The following is a 21,740-nucleotide window of genomic DNA, read 5'->3' on the forward strand; positions in this document are numbered from 1 at the left end:
TGCCGCAGGTGCCATCATAACACAGATAAAGTGTAGAAAAGAAGATTGAAAAGTCTCACCAATCCTCAGATAGCAACCAACTGCCGCTTTAGTTGAAAAGTAGTAGAAAATATCCAGTTGAGATTGTTGTGCCTCTTCAATCTTGCCTGCCGACTACGCCAATGTAAGATCCTGGTTTTGAGTTGAAGGAACACGCAGTACTCAGATATAGATAGTTAACACCTTGGCTGCTAGGTGTTTTCCCCTCCTGTGCTGACTTTTGATTATTTCCATTCTTTCATGACGAGCTCAGCTCGTCACCAGCACAGCTCAACCGTGCATCATGACGAGCTGAGCTCGTCATGAGCATGGAAAGGGTTAAATCCAAGGTTTAATCCAAGACATAAAGAAGCACATCCAGACCTCAGCCTGAATAGGATAAACAGTCCAAGGTTTCAAAAGGTACATTCTAACCCACAAGCTGTGATGTCACACACCGATGTCACAGAAAGAGACATAACCAGCAGTAGAACAAATGCAGAATACCACAGCAACATCACATTAGACAACAAACCTGTAGCTGTATTTGCAAATTCTTGTTCCCCATACACCCTTGTTGATGCTAAGATATTCTCCCAACTGTTTCCCTCATGGCAAGAAAGCATACAGTCTCTTGATATCCAACTGGGCGGTTACAATGGGGATCCCATACTCTTATTGGGCATGACCATCAAGGAGATAGGGTTTAAAGGACGGAATACTGTAGGCAAGATTTACATCACCCAGAAGGGATCCAATTTCTTGTGGTGGTTATACCACAGGAAACTAGGAATCCAGTTAGATCCTAATAGTCCTGATTAGGTTCTTTTGGTAGATCCTTCGGTTGGGGGGATGCATGTGTGCAACGATTTCCCCAAAGTATTTTCTGGGGAACTAGGTTTACTTAAGGGTTACCAACACTCCATGAAGATGAAATCCAACGCTAAGCCGGTGGCACACAAAGCTAGACCCATACCCCATTTGATGCATGCTCCACTGAGCATTGAGTTAGACAGATTACTGTCCCTGGGGGTGATTGAACCCACTGAGTGCTCGCAATGGCTGGCCCCCAAGCATCTAGTAAGGACATAGGGCTATGTGTTGACCTCAGGGACCTCAATGAGAATATCTGGGTGGGCAGGCATCCTCTTTCACACATTCATGAGGTCCTTACCCTTATCAAATGTGCGAGTTGTTTCAGTGTTCTTGACCTATCCTCAGCCAACTACCAGGTAGAACTCCACCCTGACTCACGTCACATCACCTGATTTGTTACTCCACTAGGAGCATTCCAATTCCTTTGTATGCCATTTGGGTTGTCATCTGCTGCGGCTGCATTCCAGAGAATCATGCAGCATGTTCTGAAGGATCTTCCTAGAACACTCTGTTTTCAAGATGACAAACTCATCTACGGGAAGGATCTGGAGGAACATAATACCTCCCTGTGAGAAGTTGGCCTGGTATATAATGCTCACTAGTTCTAGTGATCACTTTGTACCATGCCAAGCAACCCTTATGATGATGGTTGTAATTCAACCTTGTAGACCAGTTATCCTAGTGGTAACGTGGACAAAGCAGTCTTAGGCTAAACTCTGAAAGGCATGTGAAGCCAGCTGTTATACCATACACAACCCCCTTGAATACCAAATGAAAGGGACACCACACAGATATATATTGAAAATATATATTGATTTATTAACTATTAAAATCCCCTGGACTCTTTATGAGCACAGAAGCACAAGCGTTAAATCACAAGACAGTTTAAAATACACAAAAGTTGCACAATATGGATGAGCCCTAGGGGCCACCTAAACCATATACTAAGAAAGTGGTATAAGAGATACCAATAGGAAAGTGAAGAGGCCTAGGGCCTTGGGAATCGCTGGAGCTATTCGAGACTGGAGTTAACTAGGTCGGGAAAGGCCCACGGGACTCGGGTGCAGTGTTCAAAGTGCACGCACTTCTCAATACAAAGTCTATGGTGCGTAAAAAGCACAAAGTTAGAAAGTTAGGAACCTTCCGAGTGACCTACGGAGCTGAAACTTAAAACACAGGCCCTTGGGATGTGTACCAGTGCAGGAGCACCGGCGGAGCTGAGTTACCTCACCCACAGGAAGCGGGTGCACAGGGTCGAAGTTGTGTCGGGTTTCGTCACGCTGGTCGATGGTGCTTGGAGCTGAAGATGCTGCAGGCGGCTCGATGAGAAGAGTTCCGGTGGATCCAAGGGTGGATCTGAAGATGTGAAGACCTGAAAGCAGAGGGGACAATGTTCAAAGTCACTAGCCAGTGACTACCGTGGAACCAGATTGGAACCAGGCGATGTCGGGTGCAAACAGGCGTTGTCGGGTAGCTTCTTTCTGCAGCCACGTGGATACCCGGGGTCGAGGACGTCCAGGAGTCGGTCACGAGCTGTCCCACGTAGGCTTCTCGCTGTTGGCGGTGTCGGCGACCTGATCGGAGCAAACAGGCCTTGGCAAATGCAAGCCACGCAGAAGTTGAAAGATGCTGTTCACTCGGACCAGCAAGGTCAGAGCGGGTGCTCCTTTTCACAGGAGCTTGGGTAGGTCTGGAGCAACCAGACCTGCTGTTTAAATCTTCGGGTTCGTCGCCAAGATGGCCGCTGACCACGTGGCTAGTGGCCGGGATGGCGCGTCGAGTGGCACAATGCAAAAGGGCCCCACGCAGATCGTGGAGATGCTGGAGGGCTGATCTTCGGTGCAAGGGCTGCTCGGTGGTGGGGGTTCTCAATCCCCAAAGCACAACGTCGAGGATGCCTCTGAAGCTGCGCAGTCAGCTTTACGAGTGTCTTCCAAGAGGTCCGGTCCCACGTCACTCGGTGCCTCCACGGGTCCCTTCTTTGCAGGGACTGTGGATCGGGCTCTGAGAGGTCTGGGAATCTGGTTCTTGTCGGGCTCTGGGCTCGGGCTCCGGCGGGAGGCGGCGGCAAGGCAGACGTCGAGTTGCTGGTTGGTACCTGTGTTCACAGGGTGGTCACTCCTTGGCCACAAGGGAGATTCTTCTTCAGTCTTCTGTGCAGCAGAATGTCGAAGTCCAGTCTTCTTCTTAGTTTTAAGTTGATTTCGGGATGATCTGCCGTGCAATGGCACTGCTCCCCCTCTTATTCCCAATCTAGGGGGTGGATCACCTACTAGGTCCCTCCTCTGGGAGGAACCAGGAAGGGGGGCGGTTACACCCCCTTTCCTTTGTCCAGATCCGCGCCAGGACTGGGGCTGGAAGGCCCCAGAACCGGTTTGGGCTGGCCTATGCACGGGGACACCTTGTGTGCCCCGGGCATGTCTGATTCTATTCAGCCCTGTCCTACCCAATACACAAAATCCTGTCTGGGGTGGTGCTCGCACCTCCCAAGGCAGGAAACCCTTTGTCCAGGCCACCATCTGCCGAGTTTCGGTCAGCAGCAGGAGGCCAGACTTGTGTCTGTGGTGGCAGCGTCCATTTTGTGAAGCTGAGGCTCTGTTTAACTTTAACCGGGGTTGAGGTTACACACATGTCGTATCCCTCTAGAAGGGTGGAATGCTATCCCCATCGCCAGAATTGGCGAGGGGATAGTATTCCAATTCGTATGACACCTTACTCGACATGTTTTGATAAAGCCAAACCAAAGATAGCATTTAACCGCGAGGATTATAATGCACTTAAGAGTATATGGTATGGCCATATCCCGGAACAGCTTAGGGAGTGGTTCCCGACAGCTGCAGACAGGCTCAGCTCATGCCAGAGCACCATCTCACATATTTCCAAGCACTCTGCCTCCAGGATTGATGAGGCCTTCCATAGGAGTGGCTGATAGGAACATATGTGTCCAGTTTAGGGTTAGGCACAGACATACTGTACCTAAGTAAGAGGTGGTTACACCGACTTACCCCAGCTGAGTGATCAGCCAGTTGTGTCAAATAGGGAGGCCAGGCCAGGGGTGGCACAATACGTGCTGCAGCCCCTGGTAGGCCTTGGATACACCTATGCCCTGGGCACCTAGGGTGCACTATTACAGGGGCTCATAAGGTGAACCAGTTCCAATTCGTAATGCACCTAGAGTGCATTGGCAGTAATTTAGAGAGAGAACAGCAGGCTGTGGGTCTGATTAGCAGGCCCACAGCCACATTAAGTCAGAAACCAGTGAAGCAAAAAGCAAAAATTTGGGGTGACCATAGGATAGCAGACCCTACTCTCCTACATAACCCCCCCCCAAACGCAGGGACATTAGACTAACCTTGACCAGTTGTGTCTTCATGTTCTAAGTGGAAGTACCTGGAGAGACCATCTGCGTTGCCATGGTCAGTCCCTGGGCGGTGCTCCACTGTAAAGTCCATCCCCTGTAGGGAAATGGACCACCTGAGTAGTTTGGGGTTTTCACCCTTCATCTGATTAAGCCATAGGAGGGGCTTATGGTCGGTCTGAATCTTGAAGTGAGTGCCAAATAAGTATGGTCTCAACTTCTTCAGGGCCCACACCACAGCAAAGGCCTCCCTCTCTATAGCTGACCAACGTTTCTCTCTGGGGGTCAGCCTTCTGCTAATGAAAGCAATGGGCTGGTCCTGGCCATCTACATTAAGCTGTGAAAGCACTGCTCCCACTCCCAACTCAGAAGCATCTGTTTGGACAATGAACTCTCTTGAGTAGTCAGGACTCTTCAGGATAGGTGCAGAGCACATGGCCTTCTTCAGGTCATCAAATGCCTTTTGACAGATTTCTGTCCACTGAACCTTTTTGGGCATCTTCTTGGATGTCAGATCATTAAGAGGAGTCACAATGGACCCATAGTTCTTAACAAACTTCCTGTAGTACCCAGTCAGGCCCAAGAAAGCTCTGACCTGAGTCTGGGTAGTTGGAGGGGACCAGTCCTTGATGGTCTGGATCTTACTCTCCAGTGGTTGAACTTGGCCTCCACCTACAAGGTGGCCCAGGTATACAACCTTGCTCTGCCCTATCTGGCACTTTGTTGCCTTGATAGTGAGGCCTGCCTTCTGCAGAGCCTCAAGCACTTCCTTCAGGTGGATCAGGTGATCCTCCCAGGTGGAGCTAAAGACAGCAATATCGTCCAGATAAGCTGCACAAAAGTCATCCAACCCAGTGAGGACTTGGTTCACCAACCTTTGGAAGGTGGCAGGTGCATTTTTCAAACCAAAGGGCATCACCACAAACTGATAATGCCCACTAGGGGTAGAAAATGCTGTCTTGGCTTTAGACTCCTCAGCTAACCTGATTTGCCAGTAGCCAGCTGTCAAGTCAAATGTGCTCAAATATTTGGCAGAAGCCAACTTGTCAATGAGCTCATCTGCCCTTGGAATAGGGTGTGCATCTGTCCTGGTGACAGCATTGAGTCCTCTGTAATCCACACAGAACCTCATCTCTCTCTTGCCATCTTTGGTGTGAGGTTTGGGGACCAGAACCACTGGGCTAGCCCAGGGGCTCTCTGAAGGCTCAATGACACCTAATTCCAGCATCTTTTGCACCTCAGTCTTTATACAGTCCCTGACGTGGTCAGGTTGCCTGTAAATCTTGCTTTTTACAGGAAGACTGTCACCAGTGTCCACCACATGTGTACACCAGTTAGTCTGACTGGGTGTCAAGGAGAACATATGCCTGTATGCCTGTAGAACTTGTCTGCAGTCATGTTGCTGATGTTCAGTGAGGCTGCCACCTAAGGCCACACCATCAACTGAGCCATCCTCAGGGTTCTGAGTGAGCAGGTCTGGGAGAGGGTCACTCTATTCCTCCTGTCCCTCATCTGTAGCCATGAGCAAGCCCATGTCTGCCCTGCTGACATATGCCTTCAATCTGTTCACATGGAGCACCCTGTGGGGGCTCCTGGGAGTTCCTAGGTCCACCAAGTAGGTAACCTCTCCCTTCTTTTCCAGAATTGTATGGGGTCCAGACCACTTGTCTTGGAGTGCTGCTGGGGCCACTGGCTCCAACACCCATACCTTCTGTCCAGGCTGAAATTCAACAAGGACAGCCTTTTGGTCATGCCAAGCTTTTTGTAATTCTTGGCTAGCCTCAAGGTTTTTAGATGCCTTTTCCATGTACTCTGCCATCCTGGAGCGGAGACCAAGTACATAGTCCACTATGTCCTGTTTAGGCTTTTTGAGAGGTAACTCCCATCCTTCCTTCACTAGACACAGGGGTCCTCTTACAGGGTGCCCAAACAACAATTCAAAGGGGCTGAAGCCAACCCCCTTTTGAGGGACCTCTCTGTAAGCGAACAAAAGGCAGGGCAGAAGGATGTCCCATCTTCGCCTGAGCTTTTCAGGTAATCCTTTAATCATGCCCTTTAGGGTCTTGTTAAATCTTTCAACAAGCCCATTGCATTGTGGGTGATAAGGAGTGGTGAACTTGTAGTTGACACCACATTCCTTCCACATAGCTGTCAAATATCCAGACATGAAGTTGGTACCTCTATCTGATATTACCTCCTTAGGAAACCCCACTCTGGAGAAAACTCCAAGTAAGGCCCTGGCCACAACAGGAGCTGTTGTGGTCCTAAGGGGAATTGCCTCTGGGTACCTGGTGGCATGATCCACTACCACCAGTATGAATCTGTGCCCAGATGCTGTAGGGGGATCCATTGGTCCAACAATATCAATCCCCACTCTTTCAAAGGGGACCCCCACCACAGGTAGTGGTATCAGGGGGGCCTTTGTTGTTCCACCTGCTTTACCACTGGCTTGGCAGGTTTCACAGGAGCGACAAAACTCCTTGGTGTCTTCAGACATGTGAGGCCAGTGAAAGTGAGGGACAAGCCTGTCCCAAGTCTTGTTCTGGCCTAGGTGTCCTGCTAAAGGAATATCATGGGCCAAGGTGAGTAGGAAGCCCCTAAATTGCAGAGGTATAACCAACCTCCTGGTAGCACCAGGCTTGGGGTCTCTAGCCTCTGAATAAAGGAGTCCATCGTCCCAATATACTTTATGGGCACCTTGAGCATTCCCAGCAGCCTCAGCAGCAGCCTGCTGTCTGAGGGGTTCAAGAGAAGGACAGGATAACTGAGCCTGCCCCAAGTCTGCCCTAGAAGGTCCCCCTGTCCCCAGAAACTCAACCTGATCAGGTTCAAGTTCTTCAGGGACAGTTCCTTCAGGGGTCCCAAGATCAGTTTCCTGTGAAGCCTGATCCTCACTTGTAGGCAGTTGGGAAGGCGCAGCCTTAACCCTCCTGTTCTTCCTCTTGGGAGGTACTTGGTCCATTGTTCCAGGATCCAAGACCTGAGGTTCAGAGAGGCACTTTTTGGCCTGTGACCTGGTCACAGCAAGGACATGTGATGATATCCCTAACATCTCTGCATGAGTCCTGTACTCAACTTCTGACCATAGAGAGTTCTCCAGGTCATTGCCCAACAAACATTCTACTGGGAGATCAGCACTAACCACAACTTTCTTTAGGCCAGTTACCCCTCCCCAGGAAAAGTTAACAAGTGCCACACTATGTGTAGTAGTGACATTGCTGGCATTGGTCACCAGGTAATCATCGCCTGGCATGTATTGTCCAGGGTCCACAAAGTTAGGTGTCACCATAGTGACACTGGCACATGTGTCCCTGTAAGCTTGAGCCACTTTGTTGTTAATCAAAGGTGTCTGTCTGTATTTGCCCAGGTTACTGGGACTTATGTCAGGGGTCAAATCTATGTCCCCTTCACAAACCAGAACAGCCTGTGTAAGAGTTCTGACTAGGTCAGAATCTCCTTCAGTTCCCAAAGTGATTCCCACTAAACCCTTGGCTTGAGGACCAGCACTGCTAACTGTACTAGTGGGTGCAGGTGCCTTAGGGGCTGCAGTGCTGGGGGCTCCACCCTTTTTACACTCACTTGTCCAGTGAGAGGTGTTCTTACAAGTTTTACACCAGGGTTTCTTCTGACCTTCTTTCTTCTTCTTCTTGGAAGTTTGGGACCCACCCTCTGTCTCAGTTTGGGGCCCTGTTGAAGACTTCTGGTCTTTAGCTTTCTGCTCCCCACCCTTCTGGTCTGTTTTCTTCTGGTCACCACCCTGGTTCTGGTTCTGGTTCTTTTGCTTAACTCTGGTTCTTACCCATTTATCTGCCCTCTTTCCCAATTCTTGGGGAGAGGTCAAATCTGAGTCAACCAAATGTTGATGCAACTGCTGGTTCTGACAATTATTTAAAATTTGTTCTCTCATCAGCAAATTATACAATCCTTCATAGTCTGTAACCTTGCTTCCCAGCAACCATCCCTCCAGAGCCTTAGTGGCACACTCAACAAATTCAGACCAGTCCTGAGTCTATGTCTTCTGGGTATCTCTGAACATTAACCTGTACTGTTCAGTGGTTAAGCCTAACCCATCAATCAGAGCACTCTTCAGGACCAGGTAGTTTCTAGAATCCCCATCACTAACTGTGAGGAGTCTGTCTCGGCCTCTACCTTCAAAGGAGAGCCACAAGATTGCTGCCCACTGCTCCTGAGGGATCTGCTGTACTCTGCAGGCTCTCTCCATTGCAGTAATCCATTTATGGATGTCATCCCCAGCTTTGTAGGGGGGCACAATCTTACTCAGGTTTCTATTATCAAAAGACCTGTCTTTATCCTTGTGGATATTGCTGCCACCAGTGGGTTCTATTACCCCACTCTCTCTAGGCTGTCTTGCTCTAGCAAGTTTCTCCTTAGCCAGGGCAACCTCTAATTCTTGCCTCTGGATCCTAAGCTCAGCCTCTCTCATCTTGGCCTCATGTTCCCTTCTCTGAGGGCTAGTCATCTCCTTTCTGGAGTGACCATGAGAGCCTCTAGAGACATGGGAGGTATTGGATTCACCTGAGTGATGCCTCCTCCTCCTATGGCCCTGGTTAAGTCCACCTGAGGGTCTGAATGGGTTGTTACCTGATTCATTCCCAAGTTGACTTAAGTTAGCCTGGTTCAGTCTACTGACCAGCACCTGACTATCTCTGTCATCATCTGACTCACTGCTTTCCACCTCCTCCCCCTCTTCTTCTTCCTCTTCCTCTACATCTACTTGAGGAGCTCCAGTGGTGGAGGCATCCTCATCTACTAGGATGATAGGGGCAGGGGTGTCTACAGTATCATCCTCTGAAGGATGGCCTCCTTCAGCATTCCCTGTGGGGTTTGCTTTAGAGGTCTTTAGAGCCTCAGACTGATCCAAGAGCTCTCTTAGGTGGTCTGTAGTAGGGGAAGGCCCTGTCTTCAGACCCCTTAAGACACAAAGCTGTCTTAATTCCTTAAAGGGAAAAATAGCAAACTGGGATGGTGCCCTTGGAGGGTCACTCTCAACAGGAGTAAGTCCACTGGACCCCTCTGTTCCAGACATTGCTCTAGTGTGGGTCGATGTGTTGCAATCTACCTACACTGGTGTTTACCTACTAAACCTATCTAGTAGTTGTAGCTAGGGTGTGCTACTCCCTTTGCTCTACAACAACTAAGTTCAGTAGAACTTAAGTATACTAGTCTTGTTTTATATGTACCTAGCAGGTACCTGTGTGATCTTTCAGATGATAATCTCAAAGATTGTAATGGTAAAACAACAGCAAGCTCAGATCCCAATCCGCTGCTCACCAATGTGAGAAGTTGGCCTGGTATATAATGCTCACTAGTTCTAGTGATCACTTTGTACCATGCCAAGCAACCCTTATGATGATGGTTGTAATTCAACCTTGTAGACCAGTTATCCTAGTGGTAACGTGGACAAAGCAGTCTTAGGCTAAACTCTGAAAGGCATGTGAAGCCAGCTGTTATACCATACACAACCCCCTTGAATACCAAATGAAAGGGACACCACACAGATATATATTGAAAATATATATTGATTTATTAACTATTAAAATCCCCTGGACTCTTTATGAGCACAGAAGCACAAGCGTTAAATCACAAGACAGTTTAAAATACACAAAAGTTGCACAATATGGATGAGCCCTAGGGGCCACCTAAACCATATACTAAGAAAGTGGTATAAGAGATACCAATAGGAAAGTGAAGAGGCCTAGGGCCTTGGGAATCGCTGGAGCTATTCGAGACTGGAGTTAACTAGGTCGGGAAAGGCCCACGGGACTCGGGTGCAGTGTTCAAAGTGCACGCACTTCTCAATACAAAGTCTATGGTGCGTAAAAAGCACAAAGTTAGAAAGTTAGGAACCTTCCGAGTGACCTACGGAGCTGAAACTTAAAACACAGGCCCTTGGGATGTGTACCAGTGCAGGAGCACCGGCGGAGCTGAGTTACCTCACCCACAGGAAGCGGGTGCACAGGGTCGAAGTTGTGTCGGGTTTCGTCACGCTGGTCGATGGTGCTTGGAGCTGAAGATGCTGCAGGCGGCTCGATGAGAAGAGTTCCGGTGGATCCAAGGGTGGATCTGAAGATGTGAAGACCTGAAAGCAGAGGGGACAATGTTCAAAGTCACTAGCCAGTGACTACCGTGGAACCAGATTGGAACCAGGCGATGTCGGGTGCAAACAGGCGTTGTCGGGTAGCTTCTTTCTGCAGCCACGTGGATACCCGGGGTCGAGGACGTCCAGGAGTCGGTCACGAGCTGTCCCACGTAGGCTTCTCGCTGTTGGCGGTGTCGGCGACCTGATCGGAGCAAACAGGCCTTGGCAAATGCAAGCCACGCAGAAGTTGAAAGATGCTGTTCACTCGGACCAGCAAGGTCAGAGCGGGTGCTCCTTTTCACAGGAGCTTGGGTAGGTCTGGAGCAACCAGACCTGCTGTTTAAATCTTCGGGTTCGTCGCCAAGATGGCCGCTGACCACGTGGCTAGTGGCCGGGATGGCGCGTCGAGTGGCACAATGCAAAAGGGCCCCACGCAGATCGTGGAGATGCTGGAGGGCTGATCTTCGGTGCAAGGGCTGCTCGGTGGTGGGGGTTCTCAATCCCCAAAGCACAACGTCGAGGATGCCTCTGAAGCTGCGCAGTCAGCTTTACGAGTGTCTTCCAAGAGGTCCGGTCCCACGTCACTCGGTGCCTCCACGGGTCCCTTCTTTGCAGGGACTGTGGATCGGGCTCTGAGAGGTCTGGGAATCTGGTTCTTGTCGGGCTCTGGGCTCGGGCTCCGGCGGGAGGCGGCGGCAAGGCAGACGTCGAGTTGCTGGTTGGTACCTGTGTTCACAGGGTGGTCACTCCTTGGCCACAAGGGAGATTCTTCTTCAGTCTTCTGTGCAGCAGAATGTCGAAGTCCAGTCTTCTTCTTAGTTTTAAGTTGATTTCGGGATGATCTGCCGTGCAATGGCACTGCTCCCCCTCTTATTCCCAATCTAGGGGGTGGATCACCTACTAGGTCCCTCCTCTGGGAGGAACCAGGAAGGGGGGCGGTTACACCCCCTTTCCTTTGTCCAGATCCGCGCCAGGACTGGGGCTGGAAGGCCCCAGAACCGGTTTGGGCTGGCCTATGCACGGGGACACCTTGTGTGCCCCGGGCATGTCTGATTCTATTCAGCCCTGTCCTACCCAATACACAAAATCCTGTCTGGGGTGGTGCTCGCACCTCCCAAGGCAGGAAACCCTTTGTCCAGGCCACCATCTGCCGAGTTTCGGTCAGCAGCAGGAGGCCAGACTTGTGTCTGTGGTGGCAGCGTCCATTTTGTGAAGCTGAGGCTCTGTTTAACTTTAACCGGGGTTGAGGTTACACACATGTCGTATCCCTCTAGAAGGGTGGAATGCTATCCCCATCGCCAGAATTGGCGAGGGGATAGTATTCCAATTCGTATGACACCTTACTCGACATGTTTTGATAAAGCCAAACCAAAGATAGCATTTAACCGCGAGGATTATAATGCACTTAAGAGTATATGGTATGGCCATATCCCGGAACAGCTTAGGGAGTGGTTCCCGACAGCTGCAGACAGGCTCAGCTCATGCCAGAGCACCATCTCACATATTTCCAAGCACTCTGCCTCCAGGATTGATGAGGCCTTCCATAGGAGTGGCTGATAGGAACATATGTGTCCAGTTTAGGGTTAGGCACAGACATACTGTACCTAAGTAAGAGGTGGTTACACCGACTTACCCCAGCTGAGTGATCAGCCAGTTGTGTCAAATATGGAGGCCAGGCCAGGGGTGGCACAATACGTGCTGCAGCCCCTGGTAGGCCTTGGATACACCTATGCCCTGGGCACCTAGGGTGCACTATTACAGGGGCTCATAAGGTGAACCAGTTCCAATTCGTAATGCACCTAGAGTGCATTGGCAGTAATTTAGAGAGAGAACAGCAGGCTGTGGGTCTGATTAGCAGGCCCACAGCCACATTAAGTCAGAAACCAGTGAAGCAAAAAGCAAAAATTTGGGGTGACCATAGGATAGCAGACCCTACTCTCCTACACTCCCTCAGAATGGTGTTGACCAATTTGGGAAAAGCTGGTCTCAGTCTCAAAAAGAAGAAATGCCGTATTGGAGTGGGATCGGTTGAGCACTTTGGACACACCATCTCGCAAGATGGAGTTAAACCACAACTGGACCTATTGGAGGTGATTTGCTACACTGTGGCCCCCATGTACGTTCAAGACCTTAAATCCTTTCTGGCCTTTCTGAATATTATTCCAAATTGGTCAGAAATGATGCTTCAAATGTTGAACCCCTAAAGAATCTGCTCAAATCCAGAACTCCCTTTGTATGGTCTGATGTCTGTCAAGATGCTTTTCAAACTGTAAAAGATAGCATCATGGCTGCCCCATCCCAGGGTACATTTGAACCCAGCAAACCTAAGATCCTTTGCACTGATGCCAGCAAGAAAGGCCTGGGAGCCAGTCTTATCCAAATGGTAGATGTAAAGGAACAGATTGTCGCATTTGCCTTACTGCTCAGGCTTATGCTCCGGACTCCTGCAACTTCACTAGCCTACCTGGGAGGGAGGATATTGTTGTAATCCATTCCACTTGGTACGTTACGTACCCCCTTCCCTGCACTCCCCTTGGGCTAGTCCCCTCTAGTGCTTGCGAACATTCCACAGTGCCCTCCAGCTGACTGGAACCTGTGGTGGTGAGAAGATGAATAAAGAAGAGTTCTTCACTTACATTATCTTCTGTCTTCATTATAATAGATATGTGACCCCATTCCTACTCGGGCCTATGCTCCTGACTCCTGGGAGTTATCACAATGCCTGAAAGGAGGTCAGTATCCTGTCTTGACAGAAGCAAGCCATCGAGAGCACAGATAAACTGGGCAACCAGTTGGGCAATCTCTAAGCAAACTACCTGGGTGTACGCTGAATCACCCTTCGCACAATATTAATGTCAGGGGTCAGAAGGCACGTTGTTTGAAACCAAACTAACCATTTTTAGGTAGGATCATGATGGATCTACCAGCCCCAGGTCGGCCAGGGTGCAAGTCCATGTTATGCTCTGGACTGCCTATCATCACTTATGGTGTGCTTTAATGGTAAAGGCCAGTATAGGGACATATATACTTGCACTTACATGCCCAAACCTTTACTATAATGCACCCTGCCTTCTGGGCTCCAGGGCATGCCATAGGGGTGACTGACATTCATTAAAAGCAGTGCATTGACTTTGCCACACATGGTGAGGGCAAAGTCGAAATGGAGTAGTTTACACTGTTCCTGCGGTCTCCAGTGGCAGGCCTGCTGTAGGGAGTGTACTTGGGTCACTCAGGTTGGCACTAAATGTAATGGAAGCACTAGGGACCCCTTACCACCCATGCCATGGGTACCACAGGTATGATATACTAGGAATTTATAACAGGGGTAAAGTCTTTGCAAATTGGGATTGTCAATTCACACATACTGGTTTAGAGAGAGAACACTTACCCTGGGGCCTGGACATCAAGCTCCAGTGCACTTTAAAAGTCATAGACATTAGCAATGGGGCAAAAAGTGGGAGGATGACCATCCAAAAAGGGCCCTTTCCTACAACTCCTCAGCCCACCACACCGGACAAGAGTACAGCGAGGCTGCTTAATGAGACCTAAGACAGGAGAGATACAAGTGGAGCCATATCAGGGCCAGTGAGTGACCAGGACCCTGCAGTGTAATGCCTCTGTAACCATGTGCTCACAACTCCCCACTGGCTCCCTGGGGGAGCAGGACACCCCCTCCTCCTATTGATAACTGAATTGACCAAGCTCCTCTTTGCTGGCATAAAGCCTCTATGCAGAATGTGACTGCATCAATATACTGCAAAATGCAGCCTGGGCCTCAAACTGGAGCCATATAGAAAAGTTCAACTTATGAGGAAACTAATAGCTGCTAGTGATACTTGCCTCCACTGAATCATTGTGAGCACTGACCATAGCTGCCCCCCCTCATATTTGGAGGACTGATTTGAGAACGGTCAAGTGATGGCCTCCTTGGGTATCTGAGCAATCATCGGTAAGCCTAAGCGTCCAGAAGAGGCAGGCACATGGGGACACTGATCCGGTTGTGATGGAGGTGAATGACTCCCCCACAACTACTGATGCAGTTGCCTTAAGGAACACATTGCACATTTGAGGCTATCCTGCAAGCCTTATTGGATGTTAAGTCTACGTTGGAGCAAAAAATAAATGCAGTGGTCCCGGAACTATGGTTATTGAGAGTGGATCACAGAAAATTGTTGGAACATCATGTGGCAATCAATGAATCCGCAATAGCAGCCATGAGACCTTCATTTCAAGTCAGGCAGACAAAAATTAAGGTGCTTAAAGTGGATATAGCAGGCGATCGGATGGTCGCTCTTGTAAGAATAATGCACGCATGTGAGAGCACCGGAAAGAGTAGAGGGCCCCAGCACAGATTTTTACCTGGAAAAAGGGCCCCACAACAGCGCTAACCAGTAATCAATCCAGGTTGTTCTCCATACAGCAAGCATACAGGGTCTTTAGAAAATCACCACTACTTGGGGCAACCTAGGGCCACTCCCAGAGCAGGGGTCGCATGGCTATTTAAGTACTGGAATATAAACAAAATCCTCCAGGTTTCTCACAGCATGGGCTCCTGGACTGTTGAGAAGTGCAAAGCGTACATACCTTGCGATTTAATGACTGAGGCCGCCGCGGTCCATGCAGGTCAGAGTGGTGGGGCCTGAAGGTATTTCAATGAACGATGACAAGGGAAAATTCATTATTTATTTAATTTTCCTTGGACGTCGCCGGTTGAAAATCCCCCTCCCATTGTCCCACCTCCCCAACGCTCTAACCTGCACAGGCTGCAGCTAGACTGAGGTTTCCAGAAAGAGACACAAATTGTTCCTGGAGGTCAAGAAACAACGACAACAACTGAACTTACGCTATTCATTGACGCTCTTTGCTAAGCTCTGCATACTGGATGGCAGTATCACTAAATGCTTCACCACCTCAATTGAGGTCTGAATTTGGCTTGATTCCAAGGAGGAGCATTGACCAAATGGCCATCTGGACTCTGATGCTGGATGAGATACCCAGAAGTGCAGTCATACAGCATTTAAGAGAATGTGCAATAAATCCACCTCAGGGCAAACCACTAGAGAACAGCAAAAGAATAAGAGGAAGAGTAATCACAGTATAGCCCTGAAATGAGGCCATCAAGTGACAAAGAGGTTCCCCTTCAGGAGAGGATGTAACAGAAGCCACGGATTCAATGGCAACCTTAAGAGGTGGTCCAATCTTACTTCTATGGCCGCAGAAACAGATCATATGACTTCTGGATACTATTTGTTTTTGTTTACTGTTCTTCTTTCCTTTCTCAACCACAAAGTCGTGCATGGTTAAATCTGGTGATCTCTGTACTATTGCTGATAACAAGCTGCTCCAAATTTCATAATACTCTGCTTCATGTTGGAGGGGGACATTGCCAGGGCCGGACCGGGAACTGATAGCAGCCGTGGCAAATGTTTCTAGACCAGTCCTCGTCCGGGACGTAGCGAGCCCAGCGAGCTAGCCTGACCTCTGCTAGGGGAGTTAAGGGGGTTCTCCCCCCAAGGAAATTTGGGAAAAAGACAGACCAAAATGGTGAATTTTACAGCAAATTTTTCATTACACATTCAATTGTATCAACATTCAAAGCACAGTAAAATTAATTTAGTTTAGTTTGTTAGGTAGTTAGTTATTTTTCATATTCTGAATGTTTTATGTCTCTCCATCCCGAGGCTGCACACTTAGAAATTGAAAAATGTCAAAAAAAGAGACGTTTCAAGCAAACGTGTTTTTCTTTTTTATTTATCCATTTCACATGGGAGCAAATAAACAAAAGGAGGAAATAAAAGGTAATGCTTTGCTGTTCTTAATGTAATGTCTGTCTCTGACTCACGGAGGGGTCAGTTCCACACGGCCAAATCGACCCCAGTAACAGAACCAGCCCCGTGTCACAAAACCGGCCCCCTCCCCCTCCAACTTACCAGTCCAGCCCTGGACATTGCATTGATATTGAAGTGGGTGAAGACACAGGGAGGCCTAAACAGGAAATCGCAAAGTGTTTCCCATGCTTACTACATTTAGAGGCAAGTTCTGTGGCCCCCATCAGGGTGTTTTTTTGTTTTCTTGTCAGGGTTGACCACTATGTCACCTTTCATGATCTGATAGAAAAGTGGAGGGAGGTTGAGCAGGCAGATGGCTTATTGTCCCTCTTAAGAGTTCATGGTAGAAATGAATAGATACATCTACGCCTGTTACAAGCAGGGGTGGGCATAGGTGCCGTACATCTCTCTAATTTCTGCAAAATTGCTTAAAATCGTGCATAATAATGAGAGAAGCTTAATCCAGCATTTGGAGCTATTTTCTTAGTGCAAAATGTATCCTTACATTAAAAATGGGCCAGTGAATGTATTTTGTGCTAATACACTACAGGGCACATAGAGCTGTAGCCAGCAACCACTCACTCTTTCTTAGTTTGTTGTTCCTGTGCTCCTGCAGCAGGAATTCTTGCCCAAATCACTCTTTATTACTCAAGCCAGAGTAATAGCATAATTTGGGTAATTTGCATCACAAGGTAATGAAATTACTGAAATTACTCTGGTGTAATTAAAATGTATGTACCCAGAAGGGGGTATTGATTAACACAGGAAATTACGGCACCTGCAGTGTGTCATTATTTGTCAATTAGTACAGAAGTGAAATGGTGTTACAGGTGAGGGAGAACCCACGTAAACCCTCTTAATAGGACCACAAGGTCCAAAATGCAAAGCAGTCAAATCCTGTGCACACACGTTCATGTGCTTTGGAAAATCTGATCCAAAGTAGAAAGCCAAAAAAGTCTAGTCTCAATGCAAATGTTCTTTTGTTCCCTTTTTATTACTGAAACATCACAAAGTCCAGGCAACACATGTTTCGTCTGTGGGGTGAAAACCCTAGACTTCTTCAGGGCTGGAAATGACAGAAACAGGACTCATAACATATGAGTGTATTTCGTAAAGCATATCACAATTGGCGCACACTGTGAAACTGTGTGACCCCGAGGTGTCGCACCACAGCTTCAGGGTGCTAAGTGATAGATCTCCCACCCGATCTCATTCGGAAGAAAGTGGAAATTAAACATGAAGTGACTTCAGGGGTGTGGGGAAAGTGATTGATGAATGGACGGCAAGGTCAAGTTAAAACACAGGACGTGGTATTATATACTGAGTGTTGAATATGTAAGATAAATCAGAGGATATGGTGGCCTGACGCAGGTTTCATGTGGCACAGGGCTTTACAACGTGACGCATCTCCCTAGATGCGTCACGTTGTACATAAGTCACAACAGCGGCGTAAATGTGTTGCCAGGGGCTTGCAAGTCAGCCTATTTGTGTACTTATGGCAGACTCACACAAAAGCAAAATATGCCACTAAATCAATATTAATCAAAATGGTTCCCATGTTTAAGAGCCTGCACATGCAGTAAGGTGCTAATAAGCAGCTGGTTCCTGCCTCAAGTTCCATAAAAAGTAAAACATTTCAGGGATACCCCCTCCCATCTAAGGCAACTATTACTGATTTGGCATTCCCAGGGATAGAATACAAAGAAGCCCCATATAAACTCAGTGTTGGGAGTGTAGATGTGAACAGTGAATACATGCTGAGAGGGTTTTAGGAAGCACTGTGGCCATGTCAGCTTTGGGGGCATCCCCTGCTCTGGTGGAGCTGCTGGCTGCCCAGTTCTTCTGCCAGGCAGGCACGGAGCTCTAGATAAGGTGGGTGGTTCACCTCTTGTGATGGCAGAGGGGGGTCTCCACTATCTCAGCAGAGTTGTTATACCCCATTGCATGAACATCACTCAACCCACCCTCTGAGCCCTCATAAATCTGTCATTTCTGAGTTTATTTGAGGCCACGAGATACACTCAATTTCACATTCTGAGCTGGATTTTAATTATTCACCTAGAACTACTGGCAGGTCTGATGAGGGAGAAAGTGTGTTTCTTTTCCTAAACATGTTTGTAGGGAGGTGATCAATCTGGGGGCTCATCAAGAAGAATTACCCCAAAAGGACACACATATTTTGTGCTTTCTATGGCTTTGTCAAGTATTGGTTCACCTGGTCAGTCAACCGAGTCATCATAAACTATCCCAAATGTTAATATACTCATTCTTAAGGCAGCCGGGTAGCCTGAAAGAGTTCAGAGTTGATTAAGAGCACTAGCTTTTGAGTGTGATCTGGTAGCACACATGCCACAGTAGTCACAAAGGGAGAACAATAGAGGCACATGGATATTCAAAACATTTGACGACAATTGTTCTCGCACATTACATTGCTTTGCAATCAATCTAACTGGTTCCTTCTGGTTCTTTCTTCACAGGGGGAGCTGATGAGATCCGGTTGGTGAATTCCGGGGACGTCTGCAGTGGGAGGGTGGAGATCAAACACGAGAATCGCTGGGGGACGGTCTGTGATAGCGGCTGGGACTTAAAAGATGCTGAGGTGGTCTGTAGACAACTGAACTGTGGATCAGCATCCAGAGCAGAAACAAGAAATGACTTTTATTTACATGGCGTCTTACCCGTGTCGATGAGTGACGTCAGGTGCACTGGAGCAGAAAAGTCTCTCTTCGATTGTCCACACGCTTCCTGGGGACTCAACAGCTGCACATGGAAGAGTGATGGTGGAGTGCAGTGCAGAGGTAAGAGAAGCCAATAACAATCCTTCAACTCCATCGAAAAGACACAAATTAATTTAAAAAGTACAGTTTGATTAATCAACAAAAAAACACAAGTCCTAACAACAACACATTACTATCGAAAATCATAAGAAACAAGAAAATATTCATCTTACTTGATGCAGAAAAGTAATTTGGCAAACTGAATAGGATTTATTAGGAGCTGGAGAGTCCAGCGATGTCCTTCAGAGATTGCAAAGTCTTTGAAGGCAACAAAAGTAGAAGGAGAACAAGTGCAACAACCCTATATGTAGATAACTTACATCTAGCATCTGACCCTGTCCCTTCTGTCCCTTCAGTATGCGCAGGTTATAAGGTAAAGGCGTGTCCATCTCAAGGCACAACCAAGAGTTGGAACAGATTAGTTTATTTCTTTATTTGTTTTAGTTTTTTCTTTTCAATCTTAGATTGTTTTTTTTATTCTATATTGAAAAGCAACAGCAGGCGCTAGGCATGTTTTTGATACAATAACTCAATCAATATCATGAGAAAGGACATATAAAGATGATGCTGAAGACATCGTGGAAGAAAGAAGCGTTAATTCAAAGTAAGTAGCCAATACATGTGTTATTTACACCGTACTCTGTGTCAAGGAGGCTTTCCATGGGCATCGCAGTGTTTTTCCCACGCAGCAGCCATAGATTTTTACTTAATGATGTCGACCCCGGGCAGCGCCAAAACTTTAAAGCTCCCAAGAGCAGGCAAAATGAAGAGAAATATTTTTTGCATTCTGCAGCACATATTAAAATAGGAAAATGCTTCTCAGAATTGTTTTTGTGCAGGGAGGTGCTGGGAGGCAAATTCCTCTTTCTATGTGTCCTGCATTCTGCAACACACATAGAAAGAGGGGGAGCACCCACGTAATGCCCAAGGAATGCCAACTCAGGGCTGAGTAATACAATGCAGCGATTTGTGCTGTGTTTCAATACTCCTGATTTTTTAAGCCCCTCAGAGCCACACAAAGTAGCTTTGCATTGATTTGAAAAAAACGACTTAGAAGTTTGCGTCACACATGTGCAAACACAAGGAGATGATGGATGGAGTGCTGACATTTTTAAGACACTCAACCCTAGTCACAGATCGATGTTGAAACCATCATCATTCTTTAGCTCACTTTGCTACTTCAGTTCAGACCCAAATCAGTCTGACCCTGTGCCTCATGGGAACAGTCCAGCCCGAACTACCAAGCCATGTCTTCCCTGGATTGGAAACAAGCATCCAAGGACCGGTTTCTGGCTATCAGCCTTCTTCAGCCAGGATAGCTTGACTCCAGTGATGTGGAGAGCCTGGGACTCACGTCTGAGTATACCCAGCCCACTCGGGGTGAAAATTTCAAAAAACACAGTTGATGGACAGAATGCAGAACAATGTCTTACATTCACCCCAGTACAAAGATCTGGGCATAAATCCATTGTTTTTTTTGCTCTCCACACCACCCTAGGTCAGACACTGGCTATATGCAAATCAGCTTTGACCCTGTGCCTCATGGGAACAGTCCAGCCCAAACTGCCAAGCCATGTCTTCCTTGAACTGGAAACAAGCATCCTGGGACCGGTTTTGAGTCCCTGTAAAGAACTTGGTCCAAATTTTTGTACACCACATGATGTTTCATGCAGAGAGGCCTAAAATAATGTGTTGTTCACAGGAAGCTAGTGCAGTGACCTCCTGCAAGTAGTAGTAGGAGTCTGGTTAAGAATCAGACGAGCTGCAGCTTCTGAAGTAGTTAAAGCCACACCTTCTCTGTCTTAAGCCCTACCCAGTACATGATTTTGTAATTACTGTAGGAAGGTGGATATCTGAGTATGGTTGCCCCCAACTTTTTGCCTGGTGTTTTGCTGGTTTTTCGACTTAGTTGACCTGCGGCCCTGCTATTCAGGAACCCCGGCCCACTGCTCTCTCTATAAAATGGATTCCATGTACTCTAGGTGTGAGAAGGTGGCCTGATATGCAGTGGTCACTATTCTAGTGCCCACTATGTATCAGTCCAGCAACCCTTATTGATGATTGGTTGTAAGTCAACCTTATAGACCAGCTATCCTAGTAGCATGGATACGAGCAGTCTAAGGCTAAAGACTCGAGAGGGCGTGTTAAGCCAGCTGTTTACCACACATATACCCCTTGAATACCCAGTGAAAGGACACCACACAAGTGTTATGAAAATAAACAGTTATTTATTTAAAGATCACAACAGCCCTGTACTCTTTATGAGGACAGGGTACTAAGCACAAACCAAAACTCTTACAAAAATACTTAAGTTAGCACAGTATATACAAATGCCCGAGGGGCACGGAAAACCATATACTCTGAAAGTGGAATGCGAAATTCCTAGCAGGTAAGTACAGTACTAATAGCTTTTGGAATCGCTAGGACTTGACTAGGGAATCGTTAGATTACTTCTAGGAGGCCTAGGGGACTCGGGTGCAGTGTGTGCACTCTCACGCGAGATGCGGGACAAAAGTCTATGGTAGCTAGGAAATAGAAAGTTAGTGTTCTCGGGCGAACCCGACCTGGTAGGGAGAAAACGAAAGTAGATTCTGACCCTTGGATAGTGAGGCTATGCTGGGGCACCGAAATGCCGAAGTTACCTAGCCCAGGGGCTGCAGCTGCATAGGTCTGAAAAGACGTCGGGAATCCTCGTAGACGGACCAGGAGCCGGAAGAAAAGATGCTGGCCGGTGACCAGTGAAGAAAGTTCAGTCGGATCCAAGCCTGGATCTTGAAGATAGA

The 21,740-nt window shown here is 47.8% G+C and overlaps 1 protein-coding gene across 1 annotated transcript in view; it reads left to right on the top strand.

Annotated features, from left to right (window-relative positions):
* LOC147706666 (CD5 antigen-like) overlaps positions 1 to 21,740 on the top strand; it is a 311,449-nt gene that overhangs the window by 228,956 nt on the left and 60,753 nt on the right. The window contains exon 4 of the mRNA XM_086925112.1: positions 18,658 to 18,978. Within this exon, the coding sequence (XP_086781238.1) occupies positions 18,658 to 18,978 (321 nt within the window). The remainder of the gene's footprint in view (positions 1 to 18,657; positions 18,979 to 21,740) is intronic.

This window comes from Lissotriton vulgaris, chromosome 6 (genome assembly GCF_964263255.1).
Source record: "Lissotriton vulgaris chromosome 6, aLisVul1.2, whole genome shotgun sequence".
Taxonomy (NCBI): domain Eukaryota; kingdom Metazoa; phylum Chordata; class Amphibia; order Caudata; family Salamandridae; genus Lissotriton; species Lissotriton vulgaris.